This window comes from Penaeus vannamei, chromosome 3, assembly GCF_042767895.1.
Source record: "Penaeus vannamei isolate JL-2024 chromosome 3, ASM4276789v1, whole genome shotgun sequence".
In the NCBI taxonomy this organism is placed as follows: domain Eukaryota; kingdom Metazoa; phylum Arthropoda; class Malacostraca; order Decapoda; family Penaeidae; genus Penaeus; species Penaeus vannamei.
In genome coordinates, this window is record NC_091551.1 from 15,478,928 (window position 1) to 15,498,183 (window position 19,256).

At 45.7% G+C, this 19,256-nt stretch overlaps 1 protein-coding gene across 1 annotated transcript; it reads left to right on the forward strand.

The window, feature by feature from the left end:
- Positions 1 to 12,473: 12,473 nt before the first annotated feature.
- On the forward strand, positions 12,474 to 16,677 carry LOC138859597 (serine/arginine repetitive matrix protein 1-like). Its single transcript, XM_070115343.1, has 6 exons — positions 12,474 to 12,878; positions 13,088 to 13,953; positions 14,110 to 14,761; positions 14,834 to 15,045; positions 15,128 to 15,824; positions 16,129 to 16,677. The coding sequence occupies exons 1-6, from the start codon at positions 12,474 to 12,476 to the stop codon at positions 16,675 to 16,677; spliced, it is 3,381 nt and encodes a 1,126-aa protein (XP_069971444.1).
- Positions 16,678 to 19,256: the final 2,579 nt, after the last annotated feature.

Sequence of the window (19,256 nt, forward strand, 5' to 3'; positions counted from 1 at the left end):
AATACACTCGCACACATAAATACACACGCTCATATAAATAGCCAGAACACACACACACGAACACACGTGCACGCTAGTAAGCGGAAGAATCGGACTAAATAGTAGCTCAAAACCCGACCACCCACCCCCATTAAACCCTTCTCTTTAACAAAAACTTTGAAAGTCCCTTGAAGGCTAAACTGCATCCCTTTAATCACCTCAGTATATGATGGTTCTCTTATACTGTATGCTAGCTCCTTTTGGTCAAGATAAAATACATTGTGGTCTACATTTACATAGAACTCTTAGTGTGTGTGTGTACATTTCCATATCTGATTAATATGAAAATATGAAGGCATTATGATATACATATGCATATCCAAATCTCAATTCATACCTATATCTACCTACATAATGCGTAAATCATAAATCCCTACACACTCATAGGAACAGAGGGGAAAAACACCATTATCTAATCTCATTGTAACGATCATTCATAATTGTAAGATACAGCCACTTCACATTTTCGACAGGACAAAGCATCCGCCTGCACTGAGAACATCAACACACAGTGGATTTCTCCGCATGCTGTGAGGCTCAGAGGCTGTGGACTGTGAGAGAAAATATACGTGAAAATTATAGTTTATACTTTATGATATACACTGCCATCCCATTTACATGCTAAATAATAATAACAATGATAATAATAACAATAACCTTAGCTTTGGACTTATTACCTCCGCCAAGGAGGTTATCCTGGGCGAGGGTTGTCCCAATGGGTACGGCCCCATCCATTAACCAACATAGTGATTGATTCTGTGTACATTCATATTTTACCCTGCAGTTTCTCTGGTATCTTTCATGCCCTGTTATTGGGGTCAAAAATGGGGGGTTTCAGTGTCCATATCATGATTACAGAGTGCATGTTGACAATGTTTAAGGATGCGGGGTTGACAGCGCGTCCGTGTGAATCGGAGATTGGTGAGTCAAGTCCCCAGTCTCTGGTGCACTGCGCGTAGAGGCGTACTTCTTCAGCCACTGGCGTAAGATGAACCGTGTCTTCAACATGACGGTGCCACCTTCGAAGAAGGAAGTCGTTTTTCGGGTTGACGGGATTTTACAGGTTATGCATTAGCCTAGAACTCTAATACGCATGGACGGTCAGACTACTCATAGATTCGTGAAATCCAGCGATTTTCATTAGAATTTGCCATCAATGGACTCACTCCACTGGCCATTCGCCATCGATGGACGAATGGGAAAATTGCACACGTTGGGAATTTACAGTATGCATGGTACACATTTCTTTTTATTTCAAAGTATAAATATCATTATACATTTTAATTTACTCAGAGTTATTCATATTTAGTTTTACATTATTATGTACATTTGAATTTAAGCTAAAGTACGAATAAAAAGTACAAGAAGCACTGACCATGGTTTCTCATTTGACTGACGAATATAAACAAACGCGTAGCCGCCATCTTCAAGTTGAAATCGCAAATCCTGTGAATATATGAAATGTGGAATTCTGAAGCAATTTTCTCCCTCCTAGAAAAGGTTCGAAAGGAAGAGGTGTTTTGGAATATCAAGCATCCATTAAAAAATAAATAAATAAAAATAAATAAATAAAACGGACCCTGTTCCATGAAACATCTTCAGAGCTGATGTCGGAGTATATAAAGCCTCTTGGACTGACTACAGGTAAAATAATAATCTAAAGTTATTATTCCTATTGATTTTATATGTTTGTATACTTTGTAATTCATTTAGGATTAATGCATTTTCAAGGAGTTCCTAAGCCCCCCGGTTCTCCTCTGAAAATTTCAAGACACAACTCTTATTTTTTAGGTGGTAGCGGCCATTTTCGATGTCGACTGAAATATTTATTTCACGTTACCTTAAAAAATCGACAATTGTGGCGTTAAGATTGGATAATAAAAAAAATGAGATTTTATGAAAGCTTATAAAATTTCACGTAAGGTGAGATCAACCTTCATATTTCGGAATAATATTAATAATCTGGCAAGCATCCAAAAAACGATAATGAAGAAATTTTTCATACAAATAAATAAACATAATATCCCATTCATACTGAGTATTTTATTTCTTTATGTTTCCATTGTACATAGTTTGATATATGAGCAAAACATTTTGAAAATATAATCCCCCCCCCCAAATAGGGGGTAGGGTTGCCAAATGATCCGGATCACAAAAAAAATAATGGCTAACTAAGATAAACTTCGGGTAAAACTTTTTATGAAAATCTATTCATAACTTTCGAGTTAGAAAAAAAAATCCTAGATCCAAACCATGGTCCGCATCACCACCAAAGTGCAATAAACGTCTTAGGTTAAAACACATCTTTGGTTAAAATTTCGTTAAATTATGTTCATAACTTTTAGAAAGATTAGAAAACACAAACTGACAAACAAAAAAACAAATAATCAATAAACAATCAAAGAAACAAACGGAAGTAACAATATAAATAAACAAAAGGTTATGGGGTACACGAAAAAGATCAAATGTGCTCATATACCTTATATACATACTTTCACATCGCCATGTAATTATTTTTCGTCTTTCCACGGGGTCTGAGAGTGAAATTTGGCTACGTGACCCCGTAGAGTTATTCCGCAGATTTAAAAAGACGATTTTCATGGTCCAGGACGGCCCGGCCCGGCCGCGCGGGGAAAAGTATGCGTTTGGTACCCGTCCGACTGGAGAAAAGTTATTCTTTCGACAAATATTATAAGTTGTAAAACCCCATTAGAGCATCAATAATAGGTAAATGATAGATAATAATATCAAATACAAGTATTCTGTACATGATTTGTCATGTAAAATGTAAACATAATAAAAAGGAATAAGATCGCGATTATTAGGTCCTTCACATTTTTACGCATAGCACACGTATTTTCTATCTGATTTTAAAGTATTATGGCTCATTTTGTAGCTGAATAATACATGCCATAAGGATTTGCAACATTTTCATGTGGTTCTTGTAAAAGTGGCATACGTTTTCAAAATCTCCTATTAGGATGTTAAAATGGTCACCTTCGGAAAATATTCACCAAGAAAAAAGTAAGGTCAACTTCTCAAAAAGTAGAAAAGAATGGCTGTCTGATTTTTTTGGAATTTTTTAGAAATTTTTAAAAATATTCAATGTAGGCCTATAGACCCCCAGATCACTGCCACCACTCCGCACTATACGTAAGATTTTGATAAACCGTTACGTGCTGGCAATGTCCACAAGACTTCTGAATGCAGGTAGATGATAGAGGATTATCCTGTAGGAAGACTAATCTTATACCTTGTTTTGTTGATATTAAGATAGCCTTGGAAAGATGAAGAAAACGTAAAATGCCGATATCTCGGAACTCCACCTTTAGGGGTGGGTAATAGGATTCCAGGTACAATATATGTCCAATGTTAACATATTATTGCTCATTTTGTAGAAAAATAAAATACCTGCAACTTGTCTGAGAGCATTTTCGCAATTTTTGCTTGTACTTTGTGTTAAAGTGGTCAATGTAAGAAAATTTTTACCTTTTTTTTTTTTTTTTTTTTTTTTTTGAAGTCCCCTACTTCAAAAATTCACAAAAAAATATGAAGTCGAAATCGAAAAAACGCTCTCGAACAAGTTCCAGTTATAAGGTAGTTCTGTGCAAAATTCAAATAAAATTGAATGTCTTGCCGTTTCTGAAATCGGTATCCTTTTACCTAGGTGCTGCATTTTCAACATGGCGACTTTCGCATTTTTTCATTTTTTTGACAATAATTCAAACTCTGTCAGGGCGATTTCGAAAAAAAAAAAAATAATAATAATCACAGGCAATGGGAAGGGGCCCAAATAAAAGGGTGCGAGTTTCATCAAAATCGGCAAGAAAAATAAAAAAATCGAAAAAAAAAATAAAAGGAGACAGTCCCCTTAAAAGAAATGAACAATCAGTAATTTATCTACTCATCTGTCAAGCCGGCATATGTAACATTTGATATGTGGTTATGTGATACTACATTCCAAATTTAGGATACAATATAGGTATATCTTCCAAGACAGATGATATGAACTAGTTACATAGTTCTCCATACCTCATGCTAGGTGGTCTGAAAGGCTGTATTATATGGCACTCTGAGATATTATGTACAAGTGTTCGCTTATATTCTTCATTGCATAATTTACACTTAGTTTCTTCAACATTACAAGCTGTACTGACCTACCAGTACGATCTATATCCCAGCCTGATTCTTGCGGTCACAATATCACAGTCTTGTCCTTGTTTTGTATAAACCATAAAAGAATACATCTTGCATAAACTGGTCATAGTGCTTTATGCTACAGCTTTCAGGCCGTTGCGAATTAAGGGGGCCGTCGCAACGAAAATTTTCAAAAATAGTCGAAATAAAAAAAAAATTGTAACCTAGTGGGCTTTGGCAATATCGTGACGTAATATTTTTGCTTAATATGTAAAATTAAAGGAGTTATGGCTAAATCTCTGACCCCCCCTCCCCCCGCCCCCCACTCCGATGTTTACATTGTCGCGTACGTGAAAATTTACTTGACAAATTTGTTATTTTCGTTTTCTTTTTTTTTCGGTTTATTTTGGAATTCTCTGGTAGCTAGCTGGCAACTCTGTTTTCCCATCAGCTGATCGCGAAGACTGCGGCTCTGGGAGACAAAACTTCACCAGAAAATCAGAGAGAAAGGTTGCCAGCTCCAAGCTCCATGACACCATACCGCAGACATACGGCCTCATCACACAGTAAGGGTACACTATTAATTGTAGATGCTAGTTTAGTATATAATAGACGTAATATGATAGGAAATACTTCGAAATCACAGCTGGAGCAGTTGTTTATACATTTAAATACCTCACGTCGTCAGGTTAGGCCTTACAAACTATGTCCTCCAACGGAAATTTCTAGTCATTTGCAGTTATTACCATGAGTACTTTGCAAAAGGGGGAGACCATGTACCAGCTACACTTCAGAATAGAATGTGAACGCAATAGAATGCAGCAAGATTGCCGCAGAGATTAGAATTCTAAAAAATAATAATAATAAAAAATAAATAAATTAAATAAAGAAAAAAAACTCAAGGGAAATCCAAAATTTCGGAGCCCGTTATCTCAAAACTACACTATTGTCAGCATTTATCAGCATTTTTAAAATTCATCCATAAAAAATTGGGCGATTCTAATGGGGTTTGGATCATTTAAAAGCTGAATATATTTGCGATGATTTTCTTAAAGAAAATTTTCTTTTTAGTTAATAGTAGTCCATATATCATATCGTGATGTTCACAAGACTAGACATTTTGAAAAAGAAATTAATAACAATAAAGGTAAAAAAGAGTCTAGCAATATTGACATTAATACCATGGTCTTTGCTGACAAGTGTCCAAAGTGGCTTCAGCTATTCCCACAGCCTTTTCTTCAGGTTTTGTATGAACTCTGCATCATTAACAGCCACCCCGAGATATTTGTATTGGTGACAGAGATCTAGCTCAACGTCATTGATGTGAAACCTTGGCAGAGGGATTGTTTTAGGGTTAGGTACCTTGTTTTTTTTTCAGTCGATATGACCAAGCCACACTCTATAGTCCTTGCTGAAAGCACATCAAGAATCTGTTGCATTCTCTCCTCGGATGAGGATTTAATACTTTTAGTTTAGTTTAGTTTAGTCCTTTATTTACCACCCTGGCTAACTGCACAGGCGTGGGCAAACTGTGGTACATTTGGTGCATGGTCAAAGCATTATATAATAGTATTACAGTGTAAATCTAGATCATAAAATTATTATGGTCTAAAATATATAATTTAAAAGAAAAGAACAATCAGTAATTTATCTACTCATCTATCAAGCCGGCATACGGCTTGGGCGTGGAAAGGCAATGTAACATTTGATATGTGGTCATGTGATACTACATTCCAAATTTAGGATACAATATAGGTATATCTTCCAAGACATCAGATGATATGAACTAGTTACATAGTTCTCCATACCTCATGCTAGGTGGTCAGAAAGGCTGTATTATATGGCACTCTGAGATATGTACGTGTTCGCTTATATTCTTCATTGCATAATTTACACTTAGTTTCTTCAACATTACAAGCTGTACTGACCTACCAGTACGATCTATATCCCAGCCTGATTCTTGCGGTCACAATATCACAGTCTTGTCCTTGTTTTGTATAAACCATAGAAGAATACATCTTGCATAAACCGGTCATAGTGCTTTATGCTACAGCTTTCAGGCCGTTGAGAATTAAGGGGGCCGTCGCAACGAAAATTTTCAAAAATAGTCGAAATAAAAAAATAAAAAATCTGTAACTTAGTGGGCTTTGGCAATATCGTGACGTAATATTTTTGCTTAATATGTAAAATTAAAGGAGTTATGGCTAAATCTCTGATCCCCCTCCCCCCGCCCCCCACTCCGATGTTTACATTGTCGCGTACGTGAAAATTTACTTGACAAATTTGTTATTTTCGTTTTCTTTTTTTTTCGGTTTATTTTGGAATTCTCTGGTAGCTAGCTGGCAACTCTGTTTTCCCATCAGCTGATCGCGAAGACTGCGGCTCTGGGAGACAAAACTTCACCAGAAAATCAGAGAGAAAGGTTGCCAGCTCCAAGCTCCATGACACCATACCGCAGACATACGGCCTCATCACACAGTAAGGGTACACTATTAATTGTAGATGCTAGTTTAGTATATAATAGACGTAATATGATAGGAAATACTTCGAAATCACAGCTGGAGCAGTTGTTTATACATTTAAATACCTCACGTCGTCAGGTTAGGCCTTGCAAACTATGTCCTCCAACGGAAATTTCTAGTCATTTGCAGTTATTACCATGAGTACTTTGCAAAAGGGGGAGACCATGTACCAGCTACACTTCAGAATAGAATGTGAACGCAATAGAATGCAGCAAGATTGCCGCAGAGATTAGAATTCTAAAAAATAATAATAATAAAAAAATAAATAAATTAAATAAAGAAAAAAAACTCAAGGGAAATCCAAAATTTCGGAGCCCGTTATCTCAAAACTACACTATTGTCAGCATTTATCAGCATTTTTAAAATTCATCCATAAAAAATTGGGCGATTCTAATGGGGTTTGGATCATTTAAAAGCTGAATATATTTGCGATGATTTTCTTAAAGAAAATTTTCTTTTTAGTTAATAGTAGTCCATATATCATATCGTGATGTTCACAAGACTAGACATTTTGAAAAAGAAATTAATAACAATAAAGGTAAAAAAGAGTCTAGCAATATTGACATTAATACCATGGTCTTTGCTGACAAGTGTCCAAAGTGGCTTCAGCTATTCCCACAGCCTTTTCTTCAGGTTTTGTATGAACTCTGCATCATTAACAGCCACCCCGAGATATTTGTATTGGTGACAGAGATCTAGCTCAACGTCATTGATGTGAAACCTTGGCAGAGGGATTGTTTTAGGGCTAGGTACCTTGTTTTTTTTTCAGTCGATATGACCAAGCCACACTCTATAGTCCTTGCTGAAAGCACATCAAGAATCTGTTGCATTCTCTCCTCAGATGAGGATTTAGTACTTTTAGTTTAGTTTAGTTTACTCCTTTATTTACCACCCTGGCTAACTGCACAGGCGTGGGCAAACTGTGGTACATTTGGTGTATGGTCAAAGCATTATATAATAGTATTACAGTGTAAATCTAGATCATAAAATTATTATGGTCTAAAATATATAATTTAAAAGAAAAGAACAATCAGTAATTTATCTACTCATCTATCAAGCCGGCATACGGCTTGGGCGTGGAAAGGCAATGTAACATTTGATATGTGGTCATGTGATACTACATTCCAAATTTAGCAAAAAACATAAGTATATCTTCCAAGACATCAGATGATATGAAGTAGTTACCTCATGCTAGGTGGTCTGAAAGGCTGTATTACATGGCACTCTGAGATATTATGTACAATTGTTTGCTTATATTCTTCCTTACATAATTTACACAGTTTCTTCAACAATACAGGCTGTACTGACCTGCCAGTACTATCTATATCCCAGCCTGATTCATGCGGTCACAATATCACACTGTCTTGTTCTTGTTTTTTATAAACCATAGATAAATACATCTTGCATAAACTGGTCATAGTGCTTCATGCTACAGCTTTCAGACTGTTGAGAATTAATCAAGTCAGACAAGTCCTCTTTGAAGGAAGTTTTAATTGTGTAAAATCCTAGAAAGAGGTACGACAAGATCTATATCCACATTTTGCTTGTCACATGCTGATTTTGCTAGGCGGTCAGCATGATCATGCCTGGGGATTCCAACACGCGATGGTACCCACACAAAACGTATGTCATGGCCTCGTTCTTTTGCACGATACACATCATGCCATTTGCAATATTTCCTGCACCTTTGTCTAGTGTGTTCAATACCTGGAGAGCACTCTGTGAGTCGCAGAAAGTTACCCCTGAGCCTTGACTTAATAGAAATTCGGTGGCTATGAGCATTCCAGCCAACTCAGTTTGCATAGTGCTAGCCCAGTCATGAACCCGCCTACTATCCTGGTGCTGCAAAATATTGTTTTTATATACGACAAAAGCGCATCCTGCTCTACTCCCAGACTGCAAGGCTCCATCAGTGTAGCATTCATAAGCATTGGGCATAGTTTTAAGGTGCTCATTGATAATTGATAAAGCATACTGCTTAAGTACAGCAGGGGGAACACTGTCTTTTTTAGGGGCAGTCATGTAAAATAAACTTAGGTCCAACATTTTCCACGGTGGAGCAGAACGTCCATGTAGGGTCTTAGTTATGGATATGTTCAGCTGAGACAAGTGCTTACATGTTACTTGTTGCCATCGATATGAATTTGAATCGATGTTGCCATTCAAACTTAGTTCCAATATTCTATGTTTTATTTGTCTTTGGAACTCTGTACAATAGAGGGGTTCTCTTATTGCTTTGACGCTAAATGTGGTGTTTATGTATAATATTCTCTCATAGACAGACGGCAAATTAAGTTGTTCTTATATTCACAATCCTCGTTGTCTTAGGGGCTCCGAGAATAAGCCTCATGGCCTCATTTTGTACAATTTCTAAACTAGCCAACTCTGATTCCTTGTATAATACTAGGTGCAATGCATGATAATCTATGACTGACCGTATGTATGACAGGTAAAAGAGTCTAGCAATATTGACATAAATACCATGGTCTTTGCTGACAAGTGTCCAAAGTGGCTTCAGCCGTTCCCACAGCCTTTTCTTCAGGTTTTGTATGAACTCTGCATCATTAACAGCCACCCCGAGATATTTGTATTGGTGACAGAGATCTAGCTCAATGTCATTGATGTGAAACCTTGGCAGAGGGATTGTTTTAGGGTTAAGTGCCTTGGTTTATTCAGTCGATATGATCAAGCCACACACTGTGGCCCTTGCTGAAAACACATCAAGGATGTGTTGCATTCTCTCCTCGGATGAGGATTTAATGCAAATATCATCGGCATAGCAGATAATGGAGTCATTGCCCTCAAGTGGTATATCGCCTAGTAATCTATGCATTGGGATGTTAAATAGCATGGGACTAAGTACGCCTCCCTGAGGTGTGCCGAGTTCAAACACTTTTGTATGAGTACTCTTAACACCCCTGAAGAAAACCTGAGCCGATCGATTGGATAGAAACATTTAAATCCATGTTAACAGTTTTCCCTGAATACCAAAGCTAGCTAGTTGCTCAAGGATCATTTCTCTGCAATATCGAAGGCAGATTGAAGACCAAGAAATACGGTTTGCATGCCTGGTATTGAGTTTGTTAAGTATTCTGCAAAACATGCTGACTGCTACGTCCTGGGAAAAATCCATACAGTCTGGGGGATAACTTAGTATGTATATGGTACATGAGTCTGTTCAGAATTATTTTCTCAAGTACTTTGCACAGACAGGAGGTCAAGGAAATTGGTGTGTATTTGTCAGTGTTGGATTTGAGTATTGGGATGATTAAACTTTTAGTCCAGGAGCTTGGGAGGATTCCTTGTGATAGGCTGAGTCTATATATGTGTAAGAGTGGGTTGCCTGGCACCTGCGCAATGAGGCGAAAAACACTGTAAGTAATGCCATCCTTGCCAAGGGCTGTTCCCTTGCCTTTCACAAGGGCATTTCTCAGTTCCCACTCGGTTATTTCGGCAAAATCGGATGGGTCAATAGCAGCACAGGCTGCTGCTATATTGAATTTTCTATCTATTTTTGACTTGTGAGGTGATCTTTTAACCCTTGTGGAAGTGAGCTCAGCTGAGAGTTTTCAGCCCACTGCTCCAGCAGCATATTAGCCTGTTCTTGTGGGCTGTGAAGCTGCGGTGTTATGGGAGCTTTACCTGTCAGCCTATTAATCTTTCTCCATACATCAGCCATGGAAGTTTGACTATTGATGCTTTGCAAAAATTATTCCCAGTGTTTACTACGAATCTCAGTTTTTAGTTCTCTGAATTCTTTATTGGCTTTAAGAAACTGAATAAGATTGTCTGACGTCTTGTTATCTTTATAGCAATTGGCAAACTCCTGAACTCGTCTGTGTTCCTTGGCTAGGATTGGGTCATTCATCCACCTCGGAGCATGGCGGGTTTGGGGACTCTTTTTCTTCGAGAGTTTTCGTGAACAGACCCATGTGTTATAGTAGTCAGTGACAACTTTGATTAAATCCTGAGAGAAATTTTCAACTGTTGTTACTTCATATGTGTTGTTCCAATCAAAGACACATGAAGTACAGACATTACCATGAACTAGATTTCTGCCAAATACGTAATCTAACCTGCCACCTCCCAAATGAGTTTCTATTTCTGTCATATACTGTCAGTGATGTATTATTAATGAAATGTTTGAATTCTTACCCATTACTATTACGCTGGTTGTCTCCCAAGTGTGGGTGCCTTGCTTTAAGGTCGCCCATGCAAAACGTGCCTTGGTTGTTAAAATTGGGTAAAGAACTAGCCAGAAATTTTGACGGTCTGGCATATATATCATATAGTGAAAAATACCCAGAGGCAGTCTGAATTTTGAAATGGTGAAATTGAACATCAGTGTTCTCGGATTTTTTAAACTAATTTATGTGGCAAAGTTACATTCACATATGTCAACAATCCAGTCATGGCTGTATTCACATAAGAATGATATCCCTTAATTGAAGGTGCAATTTTCCTTTTAGCAGCAGCAGCAAAAGGTTCTTGCACGCAAATCACATCAATATTATATTTACGAATATAAAACTCTAGGTCACTCAACCTAGGCTTAATACTACGCATATTCCATGATATGCATTTAATTGTGCGTCTATCCATATGTGAGTAGTGTATTATTATGTAATTTGTACTTCATGCGCTTATATCCATTAAAATTACGGAATTTCGGTTCACATAAGAAACATATAACTTCATGAATAATGTAGATACTATTACAGATGATTGTCCTAAGCTTAAAAGTACTTTTAACAATGTCAAAGATTAGGTCTTAGCTTTGTCACACTTCTTTGCACAGTCCCCTCGGTTGTTGTGCCTGGTGTACCTGGGGGACTGGTGACGTCACTGGACTCCTCGTCTGACTCGGTGCCGCAGGGATCGTGGTAGTGTTCGTCGCAGCTGTCAGCGCTCACACGCCCACTCTGGTTATCAGCACTGATGCCCTGACATCCGCTCGCTCGTTTCTTTAACACTAATAGCAGCACTAGTATCTCAGCAATGACAGTCACTTTTCATTTTTCCTTGTCCTGTCTCAAGTTATTGTTTTCTTGTCTCAGAGCTTTGATTTCCTTTTAAAGCTCCAGCACATTTATGTCACTATGGTCAGCTGGCGTGACGTCACTTCTGCCACATAGTTGTGCGGGAATCCCCTGGCCAGGCCTGCGGTCATCCCTGCCCGAGGGTAAGGGACGGCCGCCTCGGCTGGCGCCTGTGGGGTGGGGGGGGGGGGTGAGGGAGGGCGCGGACTTGAGTTCTGTGATGATTAGCATCATCTTGTTCACCTGCTCCGTCAACAAAGCAACCGTGTCGCGTAGTTCGGCTCTGCATCCCCACTCGCCGACAGCCCCGGGAAGTCTCTGCGTCTGGTGATGTCACACACGGCACGGTTGGGAACTCCTCCGGCACGCTGCTGGTCCGCGCTGGTCACTCGCTGTCGGTGCTGGGGCCACAGTGGGTGGGGGGGGGGAGGGGCCAGGGCAGGGAGAGCCGCCCTGATCACTCACGTTCTACTCCTGCCGTCGAGGAGTAGGTTTCAGCTCCTGCCGTTGAGGAGGAGGTTTCAGCTCCTGCCGTCGAGGAAGAGGTTTCAGCTCCTGCCGTCGAGGAGGAGGTTTCAGCTCCTGCCGTCGAGGAGGAGGTCCCAGTTCCTGCCGTCGAGGAGGAGGTTTCAGCTCCTACCGTCGAGGAGCAGGTTTCAGCTCCTGTCTTCGCGAAGGAGGTACCATTTCCTGCCGTCGAAGGGGAGGTCCACTTCTGCCGTCGAGGAGGAGGTACATGCTCCTGCCGTCGAGGAGGAGGTCCACGTCTGCCGTCGAGGAGGAGGTACATGCTCCTGCCGTAGAGGTTTCAGCTCCTGTTTTCGCGAAGAAAGTACCATTTCCTGCCGTCGAGGGGAAGGTCCACTTCTGCCGTCGAGGAGGAGGTACATGCTCCTGCCGTCGAGGAGGAGTTCCACTTCTGCCGTCGAGGAGGAGGTCCACTTCTGCCGTCGAGGAGGTTTTTGCTCCTGCCGTCGAGGAGGAGGTTTCAGCTCCTGCCGTCGAGGAGGAGGTCCCAGCTCCTGCCGTCGAGGAGGTCCCAGCTCATGCCGTCGAGGAGGAGGTCCCAGCTCCTGCCGTCGAGGAGGAGGTCCCAGCTCCTACCGTCGATGAGGAGGTCCCAGCTCCTGTTGTCGAGGAGGTCAACTCCTGCCGTCGAGGAGGAGGTCCATTCCTACCGTCGAGAGGGAAGTTTCACCTCCTGCCGTCGAGGAGGAGGTACCAGTTCCCGCCGTCGAGTGGGAGTTTCTAGCTCCTGCCGTCGAGGAGGAGGTCCCAGTTCCTACCGTCGAGGAGGAGGTCCCAGTCCCTGTCGTCGAGGAGGAGGTCCCAGTTCCTGCCGTCGAGGAGGTCAACTCCTGCCGTCGAGGAGGAGGTCCCAGTTCCTGCCGTCGAGGAGGAGGTCCCAGCTCCTGCCGTCGTGGAGGAGGTTCCAACTCCTGCCGTCGAGGAGGAGGTCAACTTCTGCCGTCGAGAAGGAGGTCCACTCCTGCCATCGAGGTCCCAGTGCCTGCCGTCGACTGGGAGGTTCTAGCTCCTGCCGTCGAGGAGGTACTAGTTCCTGCCGTCGAGGAGGAGGTCCCAGTTCCTGCCGTCGAGTGGGAAGTCCCAGTTCCTGCCGTCGAGGAGGAGGTCCCAGTTCCTGCCGTCGAAGAGGAGGTCCCAGTTCCTGCCGTTGAGGTCAACTCCTGCCGTCGAGGAGGAGGTCCCAGATCCTGCCGTCGAGGAAGGAACAAGCCCCAGCCGTCGAGGTGGAGGTCCCAGCTCCTGCCGTCGAGGAGGTTCCAACTCCTGCCGTCGAGGAGGTCAACTCCTGCCGTCGAGGAAGAGGTCCACTCCTGCCGTCGAGGAGGTCCCAGTTCCTGTCTTCGAGGAGGAGGTTCTAGCTCCTGCCGTCGAGGAGGAGGTACCAGTTCCTGCCGTCGAGGAGGAGGTCCCAGTTCCTGCCGTCGAGTGGGAAGTCCCAGTTCCTGTAGTCGAGGAGGAGGTCCCAGTTTTCTACCGTCGAGGGGCAAGTTTCAGCTCCTGCCATCGAGGAGGAGGTCTACTCCTGCCGTCGAGGGGGAAGTTTCAGCTCCTGCCGTCGAGGGGGAGGTTTTAGCTCCTGTCGTCGAGGAGGTCAACTCCTGCCGTCAAGGAGGAGGTCCACTCCTGCCGTCGAGGAGGAGGTCCCAGTTCCTGCCGTCGAGGAGGTCCCAGTTCCTGCCGTCGAGGAGGTCCCAGTTCCTGCCGTCGACGAGGTCCCAGTTCCTGCCGTCGAGGAGGAGGTCCCAGCTCCTGCCGTCGAGGAGGAAGTTTCAGCTCCTGCCGTCGAGGGGGAGGTTTCAGCTCCTGCCATCGAGGAGGAGGTCCCAATTCCTGCCGTCGAGGAGGAGGTCCCAGTTACTGCCGTCGAGGGGGAAGTTTCAGCTCCTGCCGTCGAGGAGGAGGTCCACTCCTGCCGTCGAGGAGGAGGTCCCAATTCCTGCCGTCGAGGAGGAGGTCCCAGTTCCTGCTGTAGAGTGGGAAGTTCTAGCTTCTACCGTCGAGGAGGAGGTACCAGTTCCTGCCGTCGAGGAGGAGGTCCCAGTCCTGCCGTCGAGTGGAAAGTCACATTTCCTGCCGTCGAGGAGGAGGTCCCAGTTCCTGCCGTCGAGGAGGAGGTCTCAGTTCCTGCCGTCGAGGAGGTCCCAGTTCCTGCCGTCGAGCGGGAAGTTTCAGCTCCTGCCGTCGAGGAGGAGGTCCACTCCTGCCGTCGAAGGGGAAGTTTCAGCTCCTGCCGTCGAGGGGGAGGTTTCAGCTCCTGTCGTCGAGGAGGTCAACTCCTACCGTCAAGGAGGAGGTCCACTCCTGCCGCCAAGGAGGAGGTCCACTCCTGCCGTCCAGGAGGAGGTCCGAGTTCCTGCCGTCGAGGAGGAAGTCTCAGTTCCTGCCGTCGAGGGGGAGGTCCACTCCTGCCGTCGAGGGGGAAGTTTCAGCTCCTGCCGTCGAGGAGGAGGTCCCAGTTCCTGTCGTCGAGGAGGTCCCAGTTCCTGCCGTCGAGGGGCAAGTTTCAGCTCCTGCCATCGAGGAGGAGGTCCACTCCTGCCGTCGAGGGGGAAGTTTCAACTCCTGTAGTCGAGGAGGTCCACTCCTGCCGTCGAGGAGGAGGTCCCAGTTCCTGCCGTCGAGGAGGAGGTCCCAGTTCCTGCCGTCGAGGAGGTCCCAGTTCCTGCCGTCGAGGAGGAGGTCCCAGCTCCTGCCGTTGAGGAGGAAGTTTCGGCTCCTGCCGTCGAGGAGGAGGTCCCAGTTCCTGCCGTCGAGGAGGTCCCAGTTCCTGCCGTCGAGGGGCAAGTTTCAGCTCCTGCCATCGAGGAGGAGGTCCCAGTCCCTGCCGTCGAGGAGGAGGTCCCAGTTCCTGCCGTCGAGGAGCTCAACTACTGCCGTCGAGGAGGTCCCAGTTCCTGCAGTCGAGGAGGTCCCAGTTCCTGCCGTAGAGTGGGAAGTTCTAGCTCCTACCGTCGAGGAGGAGGTCCTAGTTCCTGCCGTCGAGGAGGAGGTCCCAGTTCCTGCCGTCGAGTGGAAAGTCCCAGTTCCTGCCGTCGAGGAGGAGATCCCAGTTCCAGCCGTCGAGGAGGTCCCAGTTCCTGCCGTCGAGCGGGAAGCTTCAGCTCCTGCCGTCGAGGAGGTCCAATCCTGCCGTCGAGGGGGAAGTTTCAGCTCCTGCCATCGAGGGGGAGGTTTCAGCTCCTGTCGTCGAGGAGGTCAACTCCTACCGTCAAGGAGGAGGTACACTCCTGCCGTACAGGAGGAGGTCCCAGTTCCTGCCGTCGAGGAGGAGGTCCCAGCTCCTGCCGTCGAGGAGGAGGTCCCAGTTCCTGCCGTCGAGGGGGAGGTCCACTCCTGCCTTCGAGGGGGAAGTTTCAGCTCCTGCCGTCGAGGAGGAGGTCCCAGTTCCTGCCGTCGAGGGGGAAGTTTCAGCTCCTGCCATCGAGGGGGAGGTTTCAGCTCCTGTCGTCGAGGAGGTCAACTCCTACCGTCAAGGAGGAGGTACACTCCTGCCGTACAGGAGGAGGTCCCAGTTCCTGCCGTCGAGGAGGAGGTCCCAGCTCCTGCCGTCGAGGAGGAGGTCCCAGTTCCTGCCGTCGAGGGGGAGGTTCACTCCTGCCGTCGAGGGGGAAGTTTCAGCTCCTGCCGTCGAGGAGGTCAACTGCCGTCGAGGAGGAGGTCCACTCCTGCCGTCGAGGAGGAGGTCCCAGTTCCTGCCGTCGAGGAGGAGGTCCCAGTTCTTGCCGTCGAGTGGGAGGTTCTAGCTCCTGCTGTCGAGAAGGAGGTCCCAGTTCCTGCCGTCGAGGAGGAGGTCCCAGTTCCTGCCGTCGAGGAGGAGGTCACAGTTCCTGCCGTCGAGGGGGTCAACTCCTGCCGTCGAGGAGGAGGTCCCAGTTCCTGCCGTCGAGGAGGTCCCAGTTCCTGCCGTCGAGGGGGTCCCAGCTCCTGCCGTCAAGGAGGAGATTCACTCCTGCCGTCGAGGGGGAGGTTTCAGCTCCTGCCGTCGAGGAGGTCAACTCCTGCCGTCGAGGAGGAGGTCCACTCCTGTCGTCGAGGAGGAGGTCCCAGTTTCTGCCGTCGAGGTCCCAGTTCCTGCCGTCGAGTGTGAGGTTCTAGCTCCTGCTGTCGAGGAGGAGGTCCCAGTTCCTGCCGTCGAGGAGGAGGTCCCAGTTCCTGCCGTCGAGGAGGAGGTCACAGTTCCTGCCGTCGAGGGGGTCAACTCCTGCCGTCGAGGAGGAGGTCCCAGTTCCTGCCGTCGAGGAGGTCCCAGCTCCTGTCGTCGTGGAGGTCCCAGCTCCTGCCATCGAGGAGGAGGTTCCAACTCCTTCCGTCGAGGAGGTCAACTCCTGCCGTCGAGGAGGAGGTCCACTCCTGACGTCCAGGAGGAGGTCCCAGTTCCTGCCGTCGAGGAGGAGGTCAACTGCCGTCGATGAGGAGGTCCGCTCCTGACGTCCAGGAGGAGGTCCCAGTTCCTGCCGTCGAGGAGGAGGTCCCAGTTCCTGCCGTCGAGGGGGAGGTTTTTAGTTCTCAGTTTTAGTTCTCTGAATTTTTTATTGGCTTTAAGAAACTGAATAAGATTGTCTAACGTCTTGTTATCTTTATAGCAATTAGCAAGCTCCTGAACTCGCCTATGTTCCTTCGCTAGGATTGGGTCATTCATCTACCTCGGAGCATGGCGGGTTTGGGGGCTCTTTTTCTTCGAGAGTTTTCGTGAACAGACCCATGTGTTATAGTAGTCAGTGACAACTTTAATTAAATTCTGAGAGAAATTTTCAACTGTTGTTACTTCACATGTGTTGTTCCAATCAAAGACACGTGCCTTGAAGTGATGCTCCAGGCCCGGCGGGATTATTATTCTAAGCCTAGGTGTTTTGAGGGCTGAGTTGCTGTCAACAGTATAGTCAGTTCGGATTGCAAAGTGGTCACTAATTCTCGTTCCAGTGAAGTACAGACATTACCATGAACTAGATTTCTGCCAAATACGTAATCTAACCTGCCACCTCCCAAATGAGTTTCTATTTCTGTCATATACTGTCAGTGATGTATTTTTAATGAAATATTTGAATTCTTCCCCATTACTATTACGCTTGTTGTCTCCAAAGTGTGGGTGCCTTGCATTAAGGTCGCCCATGCAAAACGTGCCTTGGTTGTTAAAACTGGGTAAAGAACTAGCCAGAAATTTTGACGGTCTGGCATATATATTATACAGTGAAAAATACCCAGAGGCAGTCTGAATTTTGAAATGGTGAAATTGAACATCAGTGTTCTCGGATTTTTTAACTAATTTATATGGCAAAGTTACCTTCACATATGTCAACAATCCAGTCATGGCTGTATTCACATAAGAATGATATCCCTTAATTGAAGGTGCAATTTTCCTTTTAGCAGCAGCACCAAAAGGTTCTTGCACGCAAATCTCATCAATATTATATTTACGAATATAAAACTCTAGGTCACTCAGCCTAGTCTTAATACTACGCATATTCTCTGATATGAATTTAATTTTGCGTCTATCCATATGTGAGTAGTGTATTATTATGTAATCTGTACTTCATGCGCTTATATCCATTAATATTACGGAATTTAGGTTCACATAAGAAACATATAACTTCATGAATAATGTAGATACTATTACTGATGATTGTCCTAAGCTTAAAAGTACTTTTAACAATGTCAAAGTTTAGGTCTTAGCTTTGTCCCACTACTTAGCACAGTCCCCTCGGTTGTTGTGCCTGGTGTACCTGGGGGACTGGTGACGTCACTGGACTCCTCGTCTGACTCGGTGCCGCAGGGATCGTGGTAGTGTTCGTCGCAGCTGTCAGCGCTCACACGCCTACTCTGGTTATCAGCACTAATATCCTGACATCGTATTCGCTTGCTCGTTTCTTTAACACTAATAGCAGCACTAGTATCTCGGCAATGACAGTCCCTTTTCATTTTTTCCTTGTCCTGTCTCAAGTTATTGTTTTCTTGTCTCAGAGCTTTGATTTCCTTTTAAAGCTCCAGCACATTTATGTCACTATGGTCAGCTGGCGTGACGTCACTTCTGCCACATGGTTGTGCGGGAATTCCCCGGCCAGGTCTGCGGTCATCCCTGCTCGAGGGTAAGGGACTTGCCGCCTTGGCTGGCGCCTGTGGGGTGGGGGTGGGGGGGAAGAAGGGCACGGTCTTGAGCTCTGTGATGATTAGCATCATCTTGTTCACCTGCTCCGTCAACAAAGCAACCGTGTCGCGTAGTTCGGCTCTGCATCCCCACTCGCCGACAGCCCCGGGAAGTCTCTGCGTCTGGTGATGTCACACACGGCACGGTTGGGAACTCCCCCGGCACGCTGGCCGCGGGTTGGGCTAGGAGGGCCGCGCTGGTAACTCGCTGTCGGTGCTGGGGCCACAGGGGGGGGGGGGTGGAGGGGCCTGGGCTGGGAGGGCCGCCCTGATCACTCGCGGTCCACTCCTGCCGTTGAGGAGAAGGTTACAGCTCCTGCCGTCGAGGAGGTTTCAGCTCCTGCCGTCGAGGGGAAGTTTCAGCTTCTGCCGTCGAAGAGGTATCAGCTTCTGCCGTCGAGGAGGAGGTTTCAGCTCCTGTCTTTGCGGAGGAGGTACCATTTCCTGTCGTCGAAGGGGAGGTCCACTTCTGCCGTCGAGGAGGGGGTACATGCTCCTGCCGTCGAGAAGGAGGTCCACTTCTGCCGTCGAGTAGGAGGTTTCAGCTCCTGTCTTCGCGGAGGAGGTACCATTTCCTGCCGTCGAGGGGGAGGTCCACTTCTGCCGTCGAGGAGGAGGTACATGCTCCTGCCGTCGAGGAGGAGGTCCACTTCTGCCGTCGAGGAGGAGGTACATGCTCCTGCCGTCGAGGAGGAGGTCCACTTCTGCCGTCGAGGAGGAGGTCCACTTCTGCCGTCGAGGAGGAGGTCCACTTCTGCCGTCGAGGAGGAGGTTTCAGCTCCTGCCGTCGAGGAGGAGGTTTCAACTCCTGCCGTCGAGGAGGAGGTTTCAGCTCCTGCCGTCGAGGAGG

Excerpts from the sequence above, each read along its gene's own strand:
- LOC138859597 (XM_070115343.1), top strand. The coding sequence starts at position 12,474 with ATGCTCCTGCCGTCGAGGAGGAGGTCCACGTCTGCCGTCGAGGAGGAG. Across the intron at positions 13,954-14,109 it reads CAGTTCCTGCCGTCGAGGAG|GAGGTCCCAGTTACTGCCGT; the intron begins GTCCCAGTTCCT and ends GCCGTCGAGGAG. Across the intron at positions 15,825-16,128 it reads CTCCTGCCGTCGAGGAGGAG|GAGGTCCCAGTTCCTGCCGT; the intron begins GTCCCAGTTCCT and ends GCCGTCGAGGAG.